Here is a 25940-nt window from a genome sequence, read left to right on the forward strand (position 1 = left end):
CGACCAATATCCCTTAAAAGCTGATACCTCCATCATCCCATATTTTGTTACCTTCTTCCTTGGTGTCTCCTCGTAGCCAATTTTTGCTTCAATTGTGCCACTTCTCATCCTTGCTCTATCTTGTCAAATTCCTTGAGTCTTGCTACTTCAATTAATAGATGTGGTTTGCTTCAATGTTGTTGCCCATTGCTTCAATTTCATTGCTGCTAGGTGTTGGATTATCCCTTAATTAACTACTACGCAATACATGTTAGTTCACTAGTTTATGCCTTTATTAAATGGACATGGCTATTAATTGTATTTGGTGGAGTTAAAAGATTTAGAATTCATTTAGTTTAAATTTATGTAGGCTTGATTTAACTTTAAAGATGACTTATTGTATTGATAAATATTATATATATATATATATATATATATATATATATACATAGGTTGCTAAGTCATGTTATGCTGTGAAGTTGATAATAATTTTATGTTTTTAATTTTTGTTTAATATATAATTCTAATTTGATGTTTTTAGTTTTACTTACAAGGATACCGATTGAATTTGATTTATAATTATTTAAGTTAGGATTAAGATTAAATTAATATTATTTTACATATAGAATTAGATTAATTTGTCTTGTAATAATTAAAAATTGTTTAAGATTAATTGTCATGGAGTTGATAACTTAGATTTAGTCTTAATAAATTCGTGTGTTTTCCTATATATAGAAGCGAAAGAGATAAGTAAAGTATCGAAAGTAAAGCACGTTATTTTTTGAGAACTTTGGTTGAATCGATTTGGAGCTTTGTTATGCTACCTTTCAATGTGGGCCATGGGGACATTTTCTTTTGAAAACGTTGGTTGTATTGGTTGGAGCATTCTTAGTATTATATCTTGGTTGTGTGAGTTGAAAATGTATGTATAGTAATATACTTATGTACATATTTAATTGTGTTGGGTGGAATTTTCAAGTGTCTGAGTCTCGTTTCACTAACGTTATGAAGAGCCAAAAAAGAAGAAAAATATTTAAAATGTTAATAAAGATGAGATTTGTATAACCATATCTAATTTGGAAAAAAAAAAACTTACAAGATTATGAATTAGATTTAATAATGTTTAATACCCCATTGTTTATGAATTTCTATATGGTTTTGTATAAATTGACATTGCCTGTCATCTAAGTCTTTAGAATTGTTTTTATGTTACTTTTTTTTATATTCATATTTGTCCAATGGAATCCCTCAAATAATTCTCATTTGGACTTATTAAGCATACTCATGGATTATTGTTTTTGCTCGTAGATATCAACTCATTGGGAGTCTTGAAGCTCTACTCAGCCTAGGACATCACACTATCATCAATACTTTCAAGAGTATGATAGTAGCTATCATCTACACTTAGGATGTCTACATACATAAATATGCTAGTTTCATATGTATCATGGTACTTGGTATATTTGTCCATGCTTGGACGAGTTGAAGGTTATTTTGATATCACAATCAAGAGATGTTTATAAATATCTTTTGTGAAGGGATTATGTATGTTTATGGTTGTTCTTTTAAGTATGTTTGAGTTTATTGAGGTTTCAAAGATAGATAATGAAGAAATGTATGTTGGGATTAATACAAATTATAAGTTTGGTTATTTAATTAATACAAATTAAAAGTTTATTTGCCTAAAAAATTGTGTATTAATTTTGTTTAAGTTTGAATTGTTTTTACTTACAACAATAAATAGATTATTTTTAAGGTCAGTACCAAATTGAAACTTTTAACGCGAAATAAAATTTTATTTACCATAAAATATTAATTTAACAAAATTAATTTATGAAGTTATACTTTCAACTATAAATTAAATAATAATTCCAATTAATATAATAAATGTTTTTATTAGTTAAAATATATATATTATAAGTTATAGATGGAAAAACAAATATTTTATTAAAGAATTTATGAATAACCTATATATTAGTGAAAAAATACATTTCATCAAGTTTTTCGGAAAGTGATAAAAATAAGAATTAGGACCAAAACGATAAATGCGTAAACATTAAAGATTAAATTACCATTATACTAAAAATAATACATATATGGTAAATTTTTTACTTTAACGTTAAAATTGACTCATGAATTAAACCTCAATTCTCTTATTATGTTTTCTTTCGTCACGTGTTTTGGCCCCTAACTTCTAATTCTGTTAAAAATAATCATTGTAACACATCAGGACAATAAAATCGCAACACATGAATTTTTTAGTTAAATTTAATATAATTTTTAATTTTCTTCTTCTTCTTCCTCTCTTCCTTCTCATAAGGACCTTTTCTTTTTCTTTTCCTTCCTCATCTCACCATAAATATGAGAGATAACGCGCTTCAGCGCACTCGAACCCACATCCTCCTACATTAATAATAATGCCGATGTCAATTGAGTTAAGAGTCAATTGGCTGCACTGTTTAACTTATACAACAAAGACTCCATTGCAGAAGTCTTACTAAACTTGTCTTGCTTGTCAGCATCTCCCCATGAATTGCCAGCTATAAGAACCTCATTTGGGTTGCTGGGGAGAGGGTGAGAGGCAGAAGAACAAGAATTCACGATTTCATTTGGACAAAGTGCCACATAGATTCTTCTAAAGGAGTTGCAGTTCAGGGGCCAAAACACATAAAGAATGAAACCTTAGGGACTAATTACAACAAAAAGAAAAAGACCAATTTGAGAACCAGACTATAATTCAACGATAGTTTTACTATTAAAGCCTCCATTTTTTATCTCACAAAATATAATTTTAAAAAATACCATCATTATATCAAGTATAAATTATTAAAATTTATTTATTTTATATAATAATTACACATAATTCATTCAGTAATACATATTTTCTCTGTAAATTTTTTCTTTTTCGGATTTTACAATGATCTCTAACCATCATGTGTTTTTTCTAATAAAGTTTGTCGAACGGTGTCGTTTAACACGTAACGGAAAGAAAGGCTGCCCTACCAGAAAAGAGGGAAAAGAAATGTCAAATTGATAAAAAGTCCCTGTATGATATATTTTAGTAGATTTAGTCCCTCTATTATAATTTAATACTTCTATTTTTATTTTCAGTTTTAATATTAAATTTATTCAATTAATTTAGCTAAATAATTTTATTAAACTGTGATATGTTTATAAAAAATCCATTTCAATTTATTTGATGTAATGAACAGGAAAAATATTTCAAAAAAAAATAGAGACATTAAATCCAATAAAAACATATAATACAAGGACCTTTTATAGATTTTAGCCAAAAGAAAATGAAAGAAAGAAACAAAGAAAATGAAAAAAGTAGTGATTTTTTTCCTTCCCTCAATAAAAGCACGAATTCCCTCGGATTATTTTCAACCCATCAGCGCCGGTCTATTTTTATTTTTATTTTTATTTTTTCAAGCTTCGCTCAAAAAAAAAAAAGTTCCTTTCTTTAACAACTATGAGCTCTTAAGATCCGATCAGATCCGGTCATGTCCCTCCCTCTCTACCTCTAAAACTTTCAATTTCTCTCGGTATATTTGTTTATTTGTATGTATCGATCGATTGTTCTTTCAATTGATGAAAAAGATTGAAGTTTCAAGCCGATTTTTCCCCCTTAGGGTTCCTCAAAGGCCGGAGCTTTTCTTTTGTTTTCTTTAAAATTTAGGGTTATTTTTTTCGTGTTCTTGGGGGGGATGGAATGTGGAGGATCGTGAGCTAGGTTTTCATATATATTTTTTTTCTTGTTGTTTTGGTGAGGGGTTTGGTTTTTGACCTCCGGGTGTATGAGGATTTGGTGCTGCCTATGGTTTATCGACGACGAAGAGGAAGGTAATCGACCGGGAGGAAACATGAAGGAAGGTTTTTTAGCAAATGTCGACGGTTTTGAGGGGAATATCGTGAATGGCGACGACGACGACGAGCGCGAGGAACGAGAAGAAGGGGAAGAGGAAGAAGCCCCTGTCTCCGCCGCGGCGGCGGCTCAATTTTCCTTAACCCTAAACATGCGAAGACAAGGGGAAGAAAGGTCGTTGTTGTTTGAAGAAATGGTCTCCACCATGAGATGCGATGGGAGCTGGGACGATGCTACGTGGCGCCCTTTGAACTGGTGCTCGCGTGTTTCCGAAGGTGAGACTAGCGCCTCCGCTTCTACTGCCGTTGAAGATTGTGACAACCACGATTCGTACCATAAGCGAGCCAAAGTGTACTCCGGTTTTCAGTGAGTCAACTTGAAAGCTACACAAATTTAATAAATAAATTCTAGAATTCTTTTGTCATACTTATTCTGCAACGTTTTGACTGCAGTGAGAACACGTCTTGCCCTTCGACAGGCAGAGATTATAACATTAGCCAAGGCTCTTCGAATTCATCTAATAATGGGTTATTTGATCATAATTTCATTTTGAATGATGGGAGCGATGGGCATCCTTTTGATGGAAATGGTGGGATAGATGAGAAACATGAGGGTGGTTTGAGGGCGGAAGATTTCGAAATACGAATGGATCTGACAGATGATTTATTGCATATGGTAGATAGCTTGAACTATTTCGTTTCTATTCTAGTTGCTATAATTTTTCACATTGTTCCACTGTGTTGAACCTTGTCTTTTGTTTTCCTTTTTTCAGGTGTTCTCATTCTTGGACCATTGTAATCTTTGTCGTGCTGCCATGGTTTGTAGGCAGTGGCGAGCAGCTAGTGCTCATGAGGATTTCTGGAGGTGTTTGAATTTTGAAAACAGGAATATATCTCTTGAACAATGTGAGTCCTGTATATGCTTAATATCTCTGCGTAGTTCTTCATTTGGTTGAAAAAGAGAACTCCAAAAAGATAATAGAAATTAGCTGTCAAAATGAGAAAGATAGTCTAAATGGCTTAGGATGTTAATGAAAAGGATTAAGCAAGCATGCAACTATATAGAAGCAGTCCTTTTATCTTTATATATGTTGAGATTGCCTTCTACAATGCTGGTTCCTAGGCAAGAAGATACATGCATGTAATCATTTTTGTAAGGCAATTGTCCATTGTTAGTAATATAGTTGGATTCATAACTGCTATAACTTTGCATTTTGTTTCTCAGTTGAGGACATGTGTCAACGGTATCCAAATGCTACTGAAGTGAATCTCAGTGGCACTCCTAATATGCACCTGCTTGTTATGAGAGCTGTCTCATCTTTACGGTAATATTTTCTCATCATATTTATTTTATTCTTCTAACCAAATGAATATGTTGAGCTTGCTGTTATTCATGTGAGTGTTCTGGATGGTAGAAATATCGAGGCTTTAACATTGGGAAGAGGGCCACTAGGAGATGTTTTTTTCCATGCGTTGGTAGAGTGTAGTATGTTACGGAGTTTGGATGTGAATGATGCTATTCTTGGCAATGGTGTTCAAGAAATACCTATTAACCATGATCGATTGTGTGATCTGAAAGTAACAAAATGCCGTGTGATGCGAATATCTATCAGGTTCAAAAGCTTCATTTGAATATTAACTTTTATCTTAGCGTCAATGTGCTTATCCTTATGCTAAAGTCTGAAACTTTTGCAGGTGCCCACAACTAAAAAGTTTGTCTTTGAAACGTAGTAATATGGCACAGGTGGCCCTGAATTGCCCTCTTTTAAATCTGCTTGACATAAGCGCATGCCACAAACTTACAGATGCAGCTATTCGTTCGGCAGTGACTTCTTGCCCCCAGTTAGAATCTTTAGACATGTCAAATTGTTCTTGTGTTAGTGATGAAACATTGCGTGAGATAGCTCACAGTTGCGCTAATCTCCATGTATTGAATTCTTCCTATTGTCCTAACATATCACTCGAGGTTGGTTTCTTGCCAATGATTAATTTAGTTCTAATGAGGTCTACTCTTTTGGTTAAGGTGTATTTTGATGCGTTTGCTTTTTTCTTTGTTGAAGTCTGTAAGACTGCCAATGTTAACAGTTCTTAAGCTTGACAACTGCGAGGGTATCACATCAGCCTCAATGGCAGCAATAGCTCATAGTTATATGTTGGAGGTTTGAGTTTTTTTTCCCTTGTATAGATTGCTATTACCTGGATATTTGAGGTCTTGCTAAAAACTTTAGCTGAACATGCTGATTCTGTTGCCTGTTGCAGGAGTTGGAGCTTGATAATTGCCACATGTTAACGTCAGTGTCACTGGATCTTCCTCGTTTGCAGAAAATTCGATTGGTTCACTGTCGAAAGTATACTGTTATTTCATTTTATTCCCCCCTTTTTCTTGCCAAACCCGAAAGGATCTCCTCGACTCTTGCTTTTGGATGGATTATTTGCTTTTTTTTTGTGCCTCTTCTCTTTTTGGGGTTTATAATGATTTATAATTTTGCCCATGCAGATTTGCTGACTTGAATGTAAAATGTTCCATGCTATCATCTGTAATGGTGTCCAATTGCACTGCTCTCCATCGCATTAGCATCAGTTCAAATTCACTTCAAGTATGTTTTTTTGATGATTTGGTCTGTTGTTGCTGTCTTGGTTGGTGATAAAAAATTGATTTTGTGCTGTTGATTTTATTAAAATGCAGAAACTAGCATTGCAGAAGCAGGAGAATTTGACGATGTTGGCACTGCAATGTCAATGTTTGCAAGAAGTTGACCTTACAGATTGTGCATCTTTGACAAATTCCATATGTAATGTATTTAGTGATGGGGGTGGTTGCCCTATGCTAAAATCATTGGTTCTGGATAACTGCGAGGTTTGTGAATAGGCTTTTTCTGTATGCTAAACCATTGTCTCAGTTATGCATGTGTATGTAGAAAGCCCTTTTATATGGACATTCGAGGATTGGGTGATAGAGATCTATGAGATTAGCTTTATCAGCTGATTGATAACTTCAAATGGGACCATAGATTTATCTGTCTTAATTCTGGTCTGCATCTAGCATTGCGTACCTACCTTTTGTTGCTACTAAATAAATATAGCTCCTTGGTCCTGCATTGTTGCATGTTGTTTTGTTGTGCTTTCTGACATACTTCTTGTTTCCTTGTTGCCCAGAGCTTGACAGAAGTGCAGTTGTCCAGTACATCTTTAGTCAGTCTTTCTCTGGTTGGGTGTCGTGCTATTACTACTCTAGATCTTGCATGTCCTTGTCTTGAGAAAATCTGCTTAGATGGGTGTGATCATCTCGGAAGTGCATCATTTTGTCCTGTAAGTTTAGAGTGACTGTAGCACACTTCTGCTGATATTAATTTGCTTATGTATTATCGACTATTTGATTCGCATAATTCCATGCTGTTATGAAAATTTAAAAGCTGATTCATTTTGCTCCTTTTAGGCTGCTCTTCGGTCACTTAATCTTGGAATCTGCCCCAAATTGAACACGCTCAGAATTGATGCTCCATGTATGGTGTCTCTTGAGTTGAAAGGATGTGGTGTATTATCTGAAGCATCAATAAATTGTCCTCTATTGACATCTCTTGATGCATCCTTTTGCAGGTTTGTTGCAATTGTGCTACGTTCTTTTTTATGATTCTTTGTTTTGACCCATGGCTGACGCTTCTATTTAACTTTATATGCAGCCAACTCAAGGATGATTGCTTATCTGCAACCACTGCTTCCTGCCCTCTTATTGAGTCACTAATATTGATGTCTTGCCCATCTATTGGTTCTGATGGTCTTTTCTCTTTGCGCTGGCTTCCAAATTTAACGACACTTGATTTGTCTTACACCTTTTTGACGAATTTGCAGCCAGTTTTTGAGTCTTGTTTGCAGCTCAAGGTAACTTTAAAATCCTTGTTATATAAGCATTGATTAACCGTACAACACATTGGTTTATTCATGTTAAGTTCATTGTACTCCACAATATAGGGTTGGGGAAAAAAAACTGAAAAAACTATTTGTATCATAGTGTTTGGTTCGGTTTTATTAAATTTGATTTTTATAATATAAAAATAAATATTATTTTATTTTATTTATAATTTTTATTTTACTTTTTTATAGTTTTTGTATAATATAAAAATAAATATTATTTTATTTTATTTATAATTTTATTTTTACTTTTTTATAGTTTTTGTATAATATAAAATAAATATTATTTTATTTTATTTATAATTTTATTTTTATTTTTATAGTTTTTGTATAATATAAAAATAAATATTTTATACGTAAATTAGTGAAAATAACTTCAAAAGTATATAGGAATTTTTTAGAAAGATTTTAAAAACCGATGAACCAAACTGATCCAAATAATTGGAATTCGGTTCTTTTTTTAAGAACCAGAATACTACAAGGCAACTGCAATCTTTTTCCAAACCGATTTGAACTGTGAACTATTATCACCCCTACCACAATTTGTGTGTCATATTGGTTTGTGCTCTTAGTGATTTTGTATTTTGATCTAAATTCTAATGCCATTATATTTACTTAGGAGGAGAGTTTTCTCCCATAACACGCATTGTGTTGCTTCTTTTTCTACTAGTAAAGCTTGTTTCAACTTTGCCGGAAAAAAAAAGATGCGAGCAAATTTAAGAAAATTTTCAGATTCTTGTAAATTGTCTCAATCAAGCTTCCAGTGTTTTCATGATTTACTGCTATGTTCTTTGGCTCACTTTTCCTTTATTGTAGGTGTTAAAATTACAAGCATGCAAGTATCTGGCAGACTCATCATTGGAGCCCCTTTACAAGGAAGGTGCTTTACAAGAACTCCGGGATTTGGACTTGTCATATGGTACCCTGTGCCAGTCTGCCATAGAGGAGCTTCTTGCTTATTGCACGCATCTTACCCATGTGAGCTTGAATGGATGCATAAATATGCATGACCTAAATTGGGGTTCTACTGGTGGTGGATTTGAATCACTTAACGGATCTAGCATGTTTCCTTTTGAGAACGTGAATGAGTCAATTGAGCAACCAAATCGTTTACTGCAGAACCTCAATTGCGTAGGTTGTCCAAATATCAGGAAGGTGCTCATCCCACCAGCTGCACGTTGTTTCCACTTATCATCCCTAAATCTTTCTTTGTCAGTCAATTTAAAGGAAGTTGACCTTGCTTGTTACAGTTTGTCCTTTCTTAACCTAAGGTATTGATACAACTCCTTTCATGGTTATTATCTGTTTTTGTTTTATATGGTACTCTTCTCAATTTTTCTGCCTCTTTCATAAATCAGCAATTGTTGCTCTTTGGAAATTTTGAAGCTTGGGTGTCCTAGACTGACCAGTCTGTTTCTTCAGGTATGCATTCTCGGTCTATAAAACCATAGATGTTTAACTTTTAGGTCCTTTTTGCCTCTTTGCTCTGTTGGTTTTCTATCATTAGTACAAATTTGCAGATGATTATATTTTTTTTGAAGGTTTTTGTGAGGTCTCTTTGTTATATTTGTTTATTTCGTCACAATGATAAGCTTCTCATATGGTGCTGTTTTATTTTGTGTATCGGTGTTTTGAAGTCTTGCAACATAGAGGAAGAAACCGTTGAAACTGCTATATCACAGTGTAGCATGCTGGAGACTTTGGATGTTCGCTTTTGTCCAAAGGTGAGAGCATTCTTTTTCCTTTTTGTTCCCCCTCCATTTTTGCTCCCATCTGTATTCACTTCTTATACCTTGCTTTGCTTAAATCATATTCACGAATTTTTCATGTGTCTGATAGATTTGCTCGATGAATATGGGGAGGTTACGTGCAGTTTGTCCGAGTTTGAAGCGTATATTTAGTAGCTTGTCATCCGTATGATGAGAATCTGATAAAAAGAATTTTTATTTCACTTGGGATGTGGATATTTGCCTCCAATTAATGGCAGCAACAGCTTGGTATTTTTGTTATGGTAGGGCTCTGTTTGTATGTAAATGGTCAGCATCCTTTCCTCTGTTTGTTTTGAATATTTTATATATAAATATAAAAAAATATACATATAGGTACTTGACCTACTTGCGTCCTTGGGTAACAGTGTAATAAATTATTACCAATATTTCTATATTCACTATATTGGTTTTCCTTTTCTTTGGGTTAAGATTCAATTACTATTCTGGAGATATTAGTGTTTATAGTAAGATAATTATAGTGCAGAGCACATAATTAACTTGTATATGTGAGAAATTCTTAAAAAGGACTTTTTGGACTTAATAGGTATTTTACTAACGCTGTTAAATTATGTTAATATGACATTGATGACTACTAGTATGGTGACAGCAGTTTTATATTTTGACATGTAATTTTGTTTATAAATTTTGAATTTTTTTAAAATTTTTGTTACATGTCAAAATGAGGTTGTGTCATAATTATGTTATTAGGCGGTGCTAGAGTATTTCAACAGTAAAAATAAAATAAAATTTAGATACCAAATAACTATGTTATTGGTTGTTGGTGGTAAGAGTATTTTAATTTAAGTCTAGTACTTAAAAAGCATCAAATATGATCTTCAAAGATAAAAAAATTGACAAATTGGGATACTTATATGAATTAATTTTGTCAAGGCAAAGTCAATAATATTTTGTTGGGCCGAGATAAAAATATAAATGGGTGAGAGTTAAAGCTAGAAATCTTATGTTAAAAGGGTCAAAAGTATAATTTCAATATTTTATTTGGTAGTTTTACATGCTTTCTTATTAATATTTTAATCATCTAATATAATTACATGTATGTTGATCCAATATCATCATATAAATTCAGAATACTTCATTAATATAACAGTAGAAGTTTTTATGTGAAATAAAGAAGATATTTTTAATTTATTTAAAACTCAACATGCAAAATCTATATAAATAAACCATTGAATATAAATCATATGCAAAATTATTTTAGCATTACAGTAAGTGAACCCCCCTATGGGATGGGTTGATATTATAGAATTGATTCCAATTGCTTCAGATCCGGGTCTAACTCCTCAGGTTGCTTCATTTCTTCATCATCAGGGGCTCTATAAGCATCAGCAATTTCCTTGCCTTGATTTAATACATCGGATGGAACAGTTTGAAGCAGGCTGCCAATGGAAATAGCTTATAAGGACATGAATTTTGCTGTCCTAATCTACATGTTCCATGCATGACAACAATGATATACATACATATATGGAAAGTGTAAAGCAATAATACCTGTCGAGGGCATTGAGGGCAGTACCAATCTTTGCTTTCATGGCTTTTACTGAAGCATCTGGTTCATTTCTTGATGCATGTAGAAACAAGGAATCTAGTTCCTCCAATGCTCTAAATCAATAACAGTAGGTTACAATGCACTCATAAGTTTGCTCTTCTTTTTTTTTTTATACCATTTGTACTTCTACAAATAACACCACAAATCCGTAAATCAGAAGATAATATGCGCTTAAGTGCATTCTTACCCACATCCTCTTGTATGTTGCAACAACAATAATACCAACTAAGCTAAAGCTCAATTGCATCAATTTGTTTTTTTTTACTCAAATACTTGTAGGTCAAAATATGTTATTTGTCCTTGTCTGAGATTTTGCTCCTGTACTTCAAAAAGTTAAAAATGAAATCTTCCTTTTTTCTATTTAAAGATTATAGTCCTAGTCAAATAATTGACACTGTTTGTATGTTTTGTCAAAATTTTTCATACACACACTCATGTAATCATATAAACTTAAAAACAAATCATTATGGACTATCTGATGGTAAGTAAATTTTGACAGAAAATACCAACAATGTCAATAGTTGGACTATAATTTTTAAATAAAAAAAGTAATAGGATAAATTTTAACTTTTCTACTATATGAACTAAATTTTAAACTTTGCCAAAGAACAAGGATTGGCATCTCATTTTGACCAAACTTGTAAGGGTAATTTATTAAATCTGGTTTAGTTATGATTTTTTCCTATGCCAAATTATGACATAACAAAGCACTTAATATCCCCAAATGTCCAGCCAGTGAGTGAACCCTGTAATTGATCTACTTAAACAAAATGGCCTTTGCATCTTATAAATTGAACACAATTGTTTTAAACTTTCATCCATTGCTTAAATAGAGTACCTGAGACATTGATCCACGTCTTTGAAAGCGTTTTCACCATTTCCAGCATCAGAAGCATATTGTGCCACCTGAACTTCCAAACAAAATTCCCAATACTTCAGCAACTCCAGAGTTATATGCATATATATATATATTGAAGGAGTTACAAGTGCAAGTACAGTCACAAATAATTCATGTTCAAATATAACTAGAAACAAATCAATAAGAAGCACAATCAGACTGAAAACCGAAATATATTCAGACAGTGCTAACACATGATGAGACTTAAACTCAAAATAAACCTGGCAGAGGATTCATAGGTGATATTTACACATGATGGGACTCGAATGTTAGACATTGAGGTTTCTTAGGAGCTCAACCTTGACATAAGGCCTTATTGGCAGTGGAAAGCAAAAATTCACAGGCAAGGCTAAGATGATAACACGATATATTTGAAAATAGTAAAAGTACTATAGAGGCTCATATAGTAGGAGTCAGGTTGCATTTTGCCCCCTCTATTCAAAAATGGGTAGATTAGTCCTTATATGTTAGATCAAAGAGTAAACTAGTTATTCTGTTAAAATTTCCATCCATTTCTACTATAAAAATTTGGTCCTTGTACGTCAGCTATTTCGTCAAACACACCGATTTGTAACAGTACAAATATATGCAATTTTTAATAGGAATGATTAATTTGATCTTTGGTCCAATGCACAAGGACTAGTTTGCCGATTTTTTGAGTAGAGGGGGTAAAATGCAATTTGACTTGTAGTATAAGGGCCTCTATAATACTTTTACCATTTGGAAATCTAAAAAAAAATCATTTTAAATCTGCTTGTGGAAATTTTTTTCTATGTATATACTAGATTAAATTTGGTTGAAATGGTAAGGTTGAAAGAAGAGAGATCACGATGTCTGGGGTTCAAATCCCTTCATGTTCACCTATTGTCTGGATTTTATATAAAAGTACAAAAAATACCCTCGAAAGTTATAGATACAGCTGCTATAAACTAAATAGAATGAAAGTGTAACTGCAGATGGTTTACCAACAAGCATAACCTATCCGTCATACACCATTCTCTGGTGAACAGAATTTCCTTAGCAAGTTGATAGTTTCAGAAAATGCAAAAATCCTTGTTCTTTTTCGAAACACGAATGCGGTTAGGAGTAGGAACGAATTCTCAAATGTGCCAACAATTAATGTAACAAAGAAACGAGAAAAGATTGAACAACTTGACTTACAGCTCGTATATTTACACGAAGAGATGCAGCCGGACCAGAACGTAGCAGGGATCTGCAGGTTGCATATTCTGGTTTATCATCAACTTCTAAAGTTTTCTCTGCAATGGTTAGATGATTATAAATCTAAGTTTCACAACATTCTTCAATCTTCATTTGATGAAACCACAACATATTCAAGAATTTTAAAATGAAAAAGGAAGGGGTTTATAAAAAATGAAATGGGAATTCATTTTGTAGGATAAACATAGGTGATCATCAAAAATAAAATAGGACCGAGCAACGTTAGTTCAAATCAACTTAACTGTATTAGGGGCGAGAACAGGTCTTGGTCTCCTCAATATTTATAATTTGATTCTAGCTCTTCAAAAATAAAAATAAAAATGATAGTTTAATCTTTAAAATATGCCATAAGTCTCTATACGCTTTGAAAATTTGAAATTTAGTCCCTCTACTTTTCAGATTTCAAAATTCAACCGTTAACAATGTTTTTTTTGTTAAATTTGTTAGCATGGCATTTTGAAATAAAAAATACTGACTTGGTAGCCATGTAACTAAAAAAATGACGTAATGAATCTGAATTTAACAAAATAATTTTAACACTAATAACCGTTGAACTTGAATTTTGAAATCTGAAAAGTAGAGGGACTAAATTTCAAATTTTTGAGGAGTATAGGGAATCTTATGGCATATTTTAAGCAATGGAAAATTATATTTTGATCCTTTCAAAAAATTATAATTAAATTTTGGCCCCTAGAGTGAATTTCTTGCTTCACCTGTGTGCAAGTTGGTTATGATGGTGAATTCGATTTTATAGGTGATTATATAGATTAAGCCGGTTGGTTATCGTTATAATCTACTTAATTGATCAAACTGACAATGTTAAGTTAGCTTGGTTAATGAGGTCGATTGGTTGAGTCGATTTTTCAATCTTCTAATCGAACCAAACTCTCCTCTACTTATGTTCTTCATCTCAAACTCGAAACAAGAAACAAAATCATTCATCCAGCAAAAGAATAAAGTAAAGTAGAGCAAGAATGAGGTTTAATTATGGAAAATTCCCGTTTCAAAAAATCAAGGATCAAACCATAATTTAAGACTTACCTAGCTCTTTAATTTGTAATTGAGTCAATATAACAGCAGGCACATAAACCTCAAGCGGATCCAGCTTTTTCCTGTTAAATTGCATATCATTTGATTATTAAATAAATAAAACCCAGAGTATAAAATACAAATTCAAAAGGATGTAAGTGATTACTTTTTCACGTATTTATCCAAGAAATTACCTGCAATCGCACCTGCATTGGAAAATAAACTATGATTTTAGCTTTGAAACTAAGTCTTTTTAAAGTGATAGATGCATAAATGAAAGAAAATAAAAACAACGAAACGTACGTTTAGGTGCAAGGAGCAAGTGAGATAGAAACAGAGATAGAGAAACCGACCGCCGGCTCTCCCGCCATTCCGGTGGTGACACGGCGGACCTGATGGAGAATTGCTTAGGTTTGGAGGAGGAAAGGGAAGGAAAGGGTAGCCGCCAATTGTGGCCGGTCCGACACAACAACATCGGTGGATTTGTCCGGAGAAAAAAAAAACAGACACAAAAAAAAAAATCTTATCCGTTAGTTTATATATGTATATTTAAAAGTTATTCATAAATCACAAGGTTTTTTAATAATTTTTAAAAAAATGGGTGCCACTAGTTTTTAAACGTTAAAATATGATTTAAGTCCATATACTCTTATTAAATTTAAAATTTATTCTCTATACTTTTATTTTAGGAATTTAATCTTTTATTTTTAAAATTTTAAAATTCAGGTACAACTATTTAATGCTATTAAAATTATTTTATTAAATTGAGGTTTATTACAACACTATTTTTTAGTTATATAGCTACCAAGTAAGTATTTTTTTCTTAATTTCAAAATGTCACACAACTAATTCAACAAAAAAAAATTAGCAGCATTAACAATTGGACCTGAATTTTGAAATCTGAAAAGTGGATGACTAAATTCCAAAGACGTATAACATATTTTAACCTTTTTAAGCTCGGGTTTGATTCAAATAGTGGCGAAGTCATAATTGTAAGTTACAATAGCGTTAGAGAAAATTGTTTGTATGGTTTTTTTATTTTAGAGTAGCGTTGAAAAACTTTTAAAAAACTAAAAATAAAGGTAGTTAGCATCATCGTAATCACTTTGGTTATTATCACAAGCAGACTATTACAAATATTAAAATCTATAAAGAATGGGGAAAAACATACTAGATATAGATGCACCTTTTATTGAGAAAATAAAGAAAGCGTTAAAAATAATGACGGAATGTGTGCAAAAAAAGCGTCGCACCGATAACATATTATGGCATAAATAATAAAGTAAAAGAACAAGAAATAAGAAAGCAAAAAAGTACATATTTTTATTGATGAATAGAGATATTTACAATGCTTCTCCAAAATTTATATTAATAGACATAAGATGTATAAATGAAATAAAACTCTACCCTTAACTAATATTAGAGTCCTAAAGTATATTAAATTTATCTTGATCTTAATGGACATCTACTTAATAATAAAATATTCATAACAAAATTTATTTTATCGATTCTTGAAAAATTGTTCCTTTTTTTTTCTCAATTTATATGGTTGAATAACAAATTAGTTTGATTTTTTTTTTATAATTAAGGTATTTGTTTTACGGTCCATAAAGATTTTTTTAAGGTTCATGATTACTTCTTCCAATAATATCATGTTCAGAGTCAAACTTGTGTTCTCTCTAGGAGTACAATGTGTTTAATCATTAGATCCAAGAGTTATGGGTAATAGAGTTGTATATGGGTCGAGCCGAATTGCAGCTTGATTCTAAAACATTTTCAACCTAGACCCGTTTTTCGAGCCAACTTGCTCAGCCTAGAAATTTGATTTACTATTAAAATTTAATAAAATATTAAAATATACTTTTATATTATTAGTATTTTATAATTAATTTAAATTTAAAATTATTTTATTATTTAAATTAAGACATAGAAATCTTTATTTAAATCCGACCTGAATCAAACTAAACATTCTGACCCAAACGAACTACCTGATTCATAATGAAATCTAGTTGGTAATTAGTTTGATTTGGTAAAACCTCTTCTAAAACATCACGGCTAAGAAATGAAAAAGAGTTATAAATTGTATATTAAATATTTTTATGTAATGTTTTGAATTATTTATAATTTCTATTCGACTTTTAAATAAAAAATCGCGTTTTACTTAATTTAAACTACGTGTTTTTATACTAACAATAATATTGGTGCGAAACAAATCAAGAATCAAAGCAAAATCTATTGAATATCTAATTGTACAAACCAATTTAATTAAATCTCATATTCTAATTTTAGATTAAAGTACACGTCATGAAATTTCATAAATATATAAAAATTAAATGCGTGTAATTTTGTAACATCAACTATTTTTAGATACACGTTACATCAACTTGAAAACAGTTGTGATTACCGACAAAAAGAAAAGAAGAAAGAACATGCTTAACACTATAAGGATGAAACTTGTAAAGTTCAATTTAGTGGTCAATTTCATAAGTGCCATGTGACTTGTATAAACATTAATCTTAGGGGAGGAGATCAAATTGATGTAGTGGAATTCGGTTCATTTGTAGAGGTTGAGAGTCGGAATAATAATAAGAGGACAGATTGATTGAAAAGATAAATATTCAAAGTAACTCCAGGGTATAAAAAGGATTAATCCCCGTAGTTTAATTTCGTTAAACACATAATGGATGGATAATCATGGCCACGTATTATGAGATTTTATTTGTATAATGTAATTAAGCTTAAATGGTTTCCTTGAGTGTGTTTAGGATAAAGTTCTCTTATGAACACGAGTGATAGGTTCCATTTGAAGTGGGTCGAATGGTTATGCTTAGAGGGTCAATGCAGAGTCAACAATACCTTTAAAGCTTGACAGTGTCTATTTTTTGGAGGGATATAACAAACCTAATGCATATTTAACAATGTTAAATTCAGGTTTTACCCCCTATATTATGTCTAAATTTAGAATTTAGTACTTTTAAACTACGTTTATTTCATAAAAAAACAATTTAGTCAACAAAAATGACTTTCAAGCCGTGAACACAATTGCAAACACTTAAAAACATGATACTTTGATGCATAAACAAGTGACACAAACAAATTACGCTAACATATATAACACTTTAAAACATGACACAACAATATAATTAAACATACTTAACATATGATAGTCCTAATGACACAACTAACATACTTGGACAAGAAATAAACATGACAATAATAAAAGCAGGATATAAAAGCATGAATTATTATCAAACACACATTAGGACATAGAACATTAATGAATCCCATAATATAAAGATTGAAATTGGGTTCGTTTCATTTTGCATTTGAGCTTCACATGAGTTCGAGCCCAATTATGTTGACTCGATCCATGGTTGGCCTCCTTAGGCCCAACGCCTTTAATTTAAAAGAAATGTTGGTTAAGTGTTTTTTTTGCTTCAAAAGCCCATCTTGGCCCAAACAATCTCGGCCAATTCGATTTGGGTGATTGGATCTGACTCCAATTAGAGGCCCAGTAACATGATGTGGTCGTGATCACATCAGCTAAGTAATCTTACATTTCGGTAATCCTATTATCAAAAGTAATCTTACATTCTGTGAACTAAATGTCCATTCTATATTCTGGAACCTTAACACTGTTAGGAATGAAAGATTACTAGCTCAAGGTGAAATTTGGAACCCAAATGTGGGAATGTTACCCAAAATCTAACCTTACCCCCGAGAATGCGAGATTATTTAAAAGCAAATGCCCCTTTGTTTTTATATTTTAATTTGATATAATTTAATCCCTCTTCTTTTAAAATGTTATTAGTTAGTTTAAACAACCGTTAAATTTTCTAGTTAAAATGCTGATGCAATTTTTTTTTTAATTTCAATTTGTTTATAAGAAACATTTTTCCCGATCAAATAAGAGAGTAAAAACTTTATACAATTAACTAGTAATTGATCTTGGAAATGCTATTCGAAGAGCATCTGCCGATAACAATTGGGAGCAATTTGACAGGTGGTCAAATTATTCATGCCTCCAATTTGCCGGTCCAACCGGTTTAATTAAAAATTATTAAAAATTTCAAAAACTTTAAAAAATCTTGATTCAACTAGTTTGACCGTTGATTCAACTAATTTCTTAACCGGTTCGTATCGATTCTCGATCTAACCAGTTTAAAAGCACTTTCCAAATAGGTACCCTGAGCATTGACTGGGAGACACCATAAGGTGGTTCAACAAACACAATGAAGTCGTTCAAAATTTGAATGCTCCACTTGGCAAGGCAGTGTGCTACACTATTTTTCTACCTTGGAACATATCGAAAGCAAGCAATTCCAATCTCGGCCTATAAAAACCCAAAGGGAATTCTTTTTTCCAACAAAGTCCTCACCTTTTTATCTTCAATTCTCTTTTAATTTGATTGGATTTTATTCCACTTTTGACCCTTTTCACATCCAAATACCAATAATCTTTCAAGCCTCATTTTCCTACAAAATGTAGTCTCACCTTCTCACAACTTTCCCCATCAAATAATGTGCTTCAAGTTTCACCAGAAAAGCACTAGTCATTATCACACTAGTATTGACTATAACTTTTACACCCACCGTTGGATCAAAAGTCAAATTCCACGTGGCATCATCATTCACCCCAACACAAACAAAACTAAAAATTTATGTTCCTAATTAACAAGTCTTATAAGATGAAACTTAAAAACACACTCTTTCTTAAGGTTTAGGTTTAGCACGGAACTCGAAATTTTCAGTTAAATTTTTTTCGCGGGCGCTACTTAAAGAGCTTGATTTTCGTTACTAGGTTTTTTTTTTAAAAACATTTAATATCCAATATCGAAGAAGAACGAGAAAGTGGGGATGGGTGATGTAGGGTTTTTCGAGAAAACAGATTCTCGGGAAAATGAAGGGAATTTGGAAGAAAGTGAAGGAAAGAATAAGGAAAGAAATGAAGAGGAGGAAGAAGAAGCTGTCGTTTTTTATAGGCAGCAGCAGCATCAGCATGCAACGTTCTTAGGTCTCGATCTTAATCTGCAGCCGCCTGAGGAAATTGATTTCGGGAACGAGTTTTGGGGGTTTGATTTTGGGTTTCCGGAGAAACAAACGGAAAATTTCACCGAGTCACAAAGTGTTTTTCTTGGTGTCGATTTGGAGAGAAAGGAAAGAAGCCCAAGTGTTGAAATCGTTAGTCCTTCAAGTATAAAGACGAAAAGGAGCCCCAATGTTGTTTTTGATATTGGGTTTCCCGAGAAAGAAACAGAAAACTTCACAAACTCAGGAAGTGTTGTTTTTGGTGTCGATTTGAAGGGAAAGGAAAGATACCCAGATGTTGAAATCGTTAGTTCAAGTAAAAAGAGGAAATTTTCCGTTCAAGAAAAAGGCAAAGCAAAATTAGATGGGTTTGATATTGAATTAGACGAAAAAGAGATTCTTCATGATTTGATGCAAATAGACCCACAGAAATGGGTTTCGATTTTGGATTCACCAGTTGAAGAAGAGAAGCCAAATTACATTGAATTTCAAGGTTTAACACGTGATAACACTGTTAACCATGAAAGGGCTGATTTATTGGAGGATTTTCAAGAATTCTTGAAAAAGGAGAAATCAAAAAGACAGCATGAGATTGCTAAAGATTTTGCTCAAAGGCTTGCACGTGAAGTTGATTCTGAAGGAGACCTTTTAAAATCTTCTTCTACTAAGGATGGTGCTTCGAAGAGTGTTATTGTTGATGATGATGATAAAGAAGAATTAGGAACTCCTTTTAGTATAGCAATGGAGGTGATTAAAACCCGAATTTCGAGTTCAACTTCAAGAAGGAAGAAGTTTTCAAGTGAAGGATTGGGAGCTGAGTTCAAATGGCTACCTAAGAATGTTAAAAGAACCTCTTTTATGGCTCGTGAGGTTCCTTCGTTGCTCGACCTTAGTTTGTGTGCTCTCGCGAAGAATGCCGAAGCAATTGTATCACTCAACCATGTTCCTGATATGCTGCGGCACAAGCTTAGTCGATCGGTGTCCAATTCTAGGAAAATGGATGCCCATTTTTTACAACTTCTTGCTAGCGGATCACCAACAGAGATTCGAGTCAATGACTGCTCCCGAGTCACTGAAGACGAATTCACCAAGATATTTGGCTGCTGTGATACTAGAAACTTGATTGTAAGTAAATTTTCACACATTTTGTTCTATTTCTTACCATTTTTAATTTGAATCCAAAATTGCCAGATGATCAATTGACTTAGAGGTATCATTTGACCCTGTTGTCCTGCATTTAAGTCCTGTTGCTATAATTGAAAGATTAGTACTTAGCTTTTGCTTGCTTCCGCTATATATACATATATATATTAGAGAGAGAGATACTTATTTATACCTGACTCTGGAGGCAGGTGTTGCAGCTTGACTTGTGTGGATCATGTATACCGGATTATGTTCTACAAGATACCTTAGCTCATTCATCGAAAAGTCTTCCTGCTTTAGTTACCTTGTCTTTGAATGGTGCATATCGCTTGACGGACCAAGGGCTAAATGCACTCGCATTGTCTGCACCTGCTCTGCAGTCAATAAATCTGAGCCAGTGCTCCCTTCTCACATCATCTGGCATCAATGATTTAGCTAACTGCTTTGAATCCACCTTAAGAGAGCTTTATTTAGATGAATGTCATAATATAGAAGCCATGGTTGTATTGCCTGCACTGAAGAAGCTTAAATGTCTGGAAGTGCTGTCTATGGCTGGAATTCAGACTGTTTGTGATGACTTTGTCATCAAAATGGTCGAAGCATGTGGCAAAAATATGAAAGAGCTAGTTTTTGCTAGTTGTGTGTAAGTTCTCCAAGATCTAATTATTTCAGAGGTATATCTATCATAGGATGTAGTAACAAAAAAGTGTTTTTCTGATGCAGAGAATTGACTGATGTATCTCTCAAATTTGTGGGGAAAAATTGTTCCAAATTATGTGCCATTGACCTATCTTACTTGCGGAAGTTGACGGATTTATCAATGAGATATCTCGCTAATGGTTGTCGATCAATTAACAGGCTTAAACTGTGCCGCAATGGTTTCAGGTTTCCTTCTCTTTCTATATCTGTTCATTTCCGAGCCTCTGTAAATAATGATATATTTGTTTCAACTTTGAGGGAAGCGATACCTGCAATTGACGAATTTCATTTTGTGCCACAGCGATGAAGCTGTTGCCGCCTTCTTGGAAGCCTCTGGAAGTTCTCTAACTGAACTTTCCCTAAATAATATTGCCTTGGTGAGATATGCCTTGCCTTCTTATGCTTTTGGACCTATTATCTTGCAATGATTGTTGATTGAATGACTCACTATTTTGTGCTTAAAGGCAAATGCTTGCATTGACATTCATGTTCCATCTCTTGAACCGCTTCAGCTTCTCGTATTTCATATTATGAACATGTGGTTACTGGTAAACAATTCATTTACCGCATTGAACAACTTGAAACAGGTGGGACTGAACACTGCTATATCGCTTTCCAAATGTTCGAGAAAATTGTTCAGTTTGGACTTATCATGGTGCCGGAATTTAACCGATGAGGCACTAGGGTTGGTTGTAGATAGTTGCTCATCACTGAAGCTGCTAAAACTCTTCGGATGTACACAGGTAAACTTGCCACACTTTCTCGCTGTCTCTCTAAAACTCATCCCATCACCGCAGGATTGCCATAGTTTAATGTTAGATTTCTGTGCTTCTGCAAATTAAAACGCGCTTCTTATCATCGACCTTTTTGAGTTCAATGCAGATCACCGACGTGTTTCTTAAAGGGCATTCAAATCCCCAGGTCCAGATCATTGGACTGAAGATGGCAACATTATCGGAATTTCTCAACGTGCTTGAACCCCGAGAAGCTCCATTGTGGTATTCACCGGTCGATAGTCTCCACTAATTAGTGCCAGCTTGAATAACCTCAGTTTGCTAGCTTCAGCTTCATTCATTGACATATATACAAAAGCAATACTGATTCATTCAAAGCCTTATCAGAACATACCCTACAAAAATAATTACCATACACCAGACCAAGCTAATCTCTTTAGAGATACATACATCTCACTTCTTTTTGGTGTCCTATTACATTCACAATCATCCAAAACCTGTATAATGCTCAATGAAATGTTTTGGATAGTTCACATGATATGAATTAAATTGAAGAGATAGAATTTTTCTCCATTGTTGAGACTATTTCTGTTTATATTCTATATGGTTTTCTTCTATTTTCATCTCAGCTGTAAAACTATGTTACTTGGACTCGGGTGTGAGTACCCAACACCAATACGGTTAGATTTTCTTAAGTTTTTATAGTATGTTGGACACACAAGTGTCAAACATGGTTACTTCAAAAAGAATGAAGAGTCTTGTGGGGAGCAATCGGCTCCCCCAGGAGAAGTTTTCAAAGTGTCGTCCTTGAAGATGCGACTTGATCCCTCAACAATGGAAGGTATTGTTCCCCACAGAGAGCCGTATACGGTTTACGGAGGGGGTGCCTCAACCGTATATAGAAGTATGGCCACCCACCTAGAGGCGACAAAAGCATCTCGCTCTTTGTGGGATTTGAACTCCTGACCTATGAAATATTAGTCACTTGTTGAGAGCAACATAGTTGCAAAATATCCTTGATCCTTCAAGATGATTAAACAAAAAAACAAAATGGAAAATTGAGTAGTTTTATAGCAAAAGAATTTCCAGTGATAAACTGATACAGAGTAAGAGGTTTAAAGGACCTTTATTTAATTCAAAAGGAAGTGCTAAGTTTAAATGGTGGCATTCGATTTGGAGCTCTTGGACCGGCTCTCGTTGAGTCGTCTCATCCATTTCTTCTGCGACGAGGTTAAAGCAGTGAACAACGAAGGAGATGAAGCTCTTCTCAGAGGTTGTCCAGCCACCGGAAGCTCCACCGGGAGTGCTGCGGCGGTACTAGTAAATGCGTTTAGAACCAGAAATGCAAGTATTGGAGATAGATCCAATGTTCCTCCCAATGGTGGAATTATCCCCCGGAATATGTTCAGGTACGGATCACATATAGTACTGATCAATAATCAAAGTTAAAAAGCTTTAAATTAAAATATTTTATTTGAAATTTGATTGGTAAAAAATATCTCCGGTCCCTTTCAATTTGAAATTGAGCGTTCCTCTTAAAAAAAACCGCAATTTACTCCCTGATAATTTCAAAGGTGAGCAATTAAGGATAATTAAACATGACATTAATATTTTTTTGTCAATTGGACATAACTTTGATTGGTATAATAAACATTAATTTTAATAAATTTAACAAATTCAATCTCAAAATTTACATATTTACACAAATGTTACAGAATAAATTTGTTAAATTAAGACCAAATTGACAAAATGTGTTAATATTAAAGGCTAAATTCATTATTATACCAATCAAAATCATGCACAATTGATGACTAAACCCTAAAAACATTAAACGTTATGAACAGGATTAAATTGCTTTGATTTTTTAGAGGGACTAATTTGCCAAATTTCGAAATTGAAAGGACTGAAAAGGTCTTTTTACCAATTTGATTATAGGGATAGAAATACCTGAGGGGACTAACAATGGCTGGAGGTGAGTTAGGGAACCAAGTCAAAACCAGCCTAACGATTAACAACGTGTTGTAAATGTTTAAGAAATTTTGGATTCCGTTAGCAACCACGACCCCTGCCACTGAATCACCAGGCAAAACCGCAGCGAAATTGTGATTTGAAACTGGAGAATAATTCATAATCTTCACGTACTGGTTTCTGCAAGTTTTCACCTGCCGAAAAAGAAGAGAGTAGAAATTAAAATCAGTATTCAACTAGAAGTTGTAAATAAACAAAATAGACAGATGATAGAAATGGGTTACCTCATTGAAGAAGCTTTGGAATTCAGTGGACAATGAGATGATGTTTTTGAAAACCGGATTTTGTTGGAGGGAATTCAAGAAGTTATCGGCGGTTGAAACGATTGAATGGTGAAGGTCACGAATTAGATTTTCGGGCACGAGATTGGGCTTTGATGGCTTCAAAATTGGAGGTGCGAATGGTGTTTGAATAAATGCCGAAGAGAGTAATAAAGATGTAGGAAATGAATTTAGGGATTTTGCTTTGGGGGTTTGTTCAGTAAGCTCGGTGACGGCCATTTCTTTTTGTAGAGTAACTGAGAGAAGCTTTGCTTTGAGTGATGATGAAAAAGAAGATAGCGTTTTCCCCTCCTTTTTTATTTTAAGTGGATTTTGTGGATTACGATTTTTTTTTTAAGAGAGATTTTTTGTCTCTCACGTGGCACCAACCTATTCGCTGGTTTGGACTTACTATATATGTTTGGAGAAAAAAATAAGTTAAAATATGTACTTCTTTATTGCTTTTAAATTTGAGATATTATTTTTAAGGTTTAAATCAATATTCTCTTCTTAAAAATATAATATTACCATGAATTATTTATATAATTTCTAAATATTTGAAAAGACCTTACTTTCATTAAAAACATTATAATTTGAGAATTTTTTACAGTTTCATCCTTGTATTATCTTCAAATTGAATATCGTATCCATATATTTTAATTTAATATAATTTGAGAATTTATTACAGATATAGGGATAAAGTTTTAATTTCCCAATTCTTGAGATTTCAACATACTGTACGTTTTAGTAGCTTATAAATAGGACGATGACTTCATCCTCACATCCTGATGATTGTGTGTTAGCTTACTTTTTTTCATCTTTCTCCTTGTTCCAATATCCAGGTATGATGCTGGAGATGTTTTGCTCGATGATATTGCTGGCCCTGATGGAGATCCCTTGCTACTAAAAGAAACAATTCATATCATCTTGGAAAGAAGGAAACAGGTTAAGAAGTTTTTCAATTCTGCTTTTTCCTGTTAAATTTGAGGAAGATTTTCTTGTAAGAATGGCTGCAGCCAAAATGCAGAAAAGATACAATATGATTAAATGTTGAGATTTATAAGAATTTTCTTAGATTGGCACTCAAAATGATAATCGCTTAGATGCCATAATTTTCTTAGAGAATTGTCTTCCAGAATGATGTGTTTTATTTGTAGTTTCTCTAAATAATCGAGCAAAATAAGCTATTACTATCAGTTTGTGATGCTAGTTTTCTTTTTCCAGGTAGTTTCTTGTCCGTGTGCACTGCGTCTCACCATGCCAACAGCAGTCCTTGTTGGGATTGTCTAGAACTAATTTAGTGAATGTACTTTTTGTTGAGGGGATTTTGACTCTACAAATTATTGTTTGTTGAGAGTCAATCTACCCTTCAATACGTCTAGTATTGAGTTTGGGTGTCTTTATTCGATTTTATTTTTAGGTTTTATCTATTGACAGATGTCTCTCGATTCTGCTGAAAATTTAAGAAAATGACGAATTCACCGTAATAATAGCGTCTTCACCTGCCAAGTAAATTTTAACATTTGCCTTGAACTCATACCTTACACGGCATTTATTGGGCAAAAGGGTGCCATTTGATTTTAAGTGATGAAGAACGGACTCGTGAGTGAGGATGTCTTAAACATCCTCATTATGATAAAGATTATAAATATCCTTATTATTTGTTTGAATAAAAAGGTGGGACAGATTTTATTTTAAAAGGGGGTTTTAGAGAAAGTGAGTAGGACTTAAAAAAGTGGGAGCAAACAATTTTGATGAATTTTGATCGACTTTGATTAATTTGAAGATCTTGATTGTGTACAATTGAATTTTT

General features: G+C 33.2%; 4 protein-coding genes across 4 annotated transcripts; 2 read left to right on the plus strand and 2 right to left on the minus strand.

The window, feature by feature from the left end:
* The first annotated feature begins 3355 nt into the window (after positions 1-3355).
* LOC105800895 (F-box/LRR-repeat protein 15) lies at positions 3356-9938 on the plus strand. The gene is made up of 17 exons (XM_012632282.2): positions 3356-4210; positions 4297-4519; positions 4617-4749; positions 5069-5168; positions 5259-5456; positions 5539-5809; positions 5904-6002; positions 6103-6191; positions 6341-6440; positions 6530-6700; positions 7000-7152; positions 7280-7440; positions 7524-7722; positions 8569-9023; positions 9111-9174; positions 9390-9476; positions 9592-9938. Exons 1-17 carry the CDS (start codon positions 3777-3779, stop codon positions 9670-9672), a joined length of 3018 nt encoding a protein of 1005 aa, XP_012487736.1. The 5' UTR covers positions 3356-3776; the 3' UTR covers positions 9673-9938.
* Positions 9939-10693: 755 nt separating this feature from the next.
* On the minus strand, positions 10694-14755 carry LOC105800969 (hypothetical protein). The gene is made up of 7 exons (XM_012632343.2): positions 14540-14755; positions 14403-14442; positions 14249-14319; positions 13148-13245; positions 11927-11994; positions 11031-11141; positions 10694-10918 (listed from the first exon to the last, which is right to left on the minus strand). The coding sequence occupies exons 1-7, from the start codon at positions 14709-14711 to the stop codon at positions 10780-10782; spliced, it is 699 nt and encodes a 232-aa protein (XP_012487797.1). The 5' UTR covers positions 14712-14755; the 3' UTR covers positions 10694-10779.
* A 4158-nt stretch (positions 14756-18913) lies between these two features.
* Positions 18914-22412, plus strand: LOC105800775 (uncharacterized). Its single transcript, XM_012632132.2, has 6 exons — positions 18914-20388; positions 20616-21049; positions 21130-21291; positions 21407-21482; positions 21693-21848; positions 21988-22412. The coding sequence occupies exons 1-6, from the start codon at positions 19093-19095 to the stop codon at positions 22129-22131; spliced, it is 2268 nt and encodes a 755-aa protein (XP_012487586.1). The 5' UTR covers positions 18914-19092; the 3' UTR covers positions 22132-22412.
* A 478-nt stretch (positions 22413-22890) lies between these two features.
* On the minus strand, positions 22891-24475 carry LOC105800849 (ylmG homolog protein 2, chloroplastic; the record flags this gene model as incomplete). Its single annotated transcript, XM_012632235.2, has 3 exons — positions 22891-23267; positions 23787-24001; positions 24092-24475. Coding segments are annotated over 3 exons (873 nt in total), but the record flags the coding sequence as incomplete, so codon positions are not given.
* Between the last annotated feature and the right edge of the window lie 1465 nt (positions 24476-25940).

The sequence above is a fragment of the Gossypium raimondii genome, chromosome 7 (assembly GCF_025698545.1).
Source record: "Gossypium raimondii isolate GPD5lz chromosome 7, ASM2569854v1, whole genome shotgun sequence".
NCBI lineage: Eukaryota > Viridiplantae > Streptophyta > Magnoliopsida > Malvales > Malvaceae > Gossypium > Gossypium raimondii.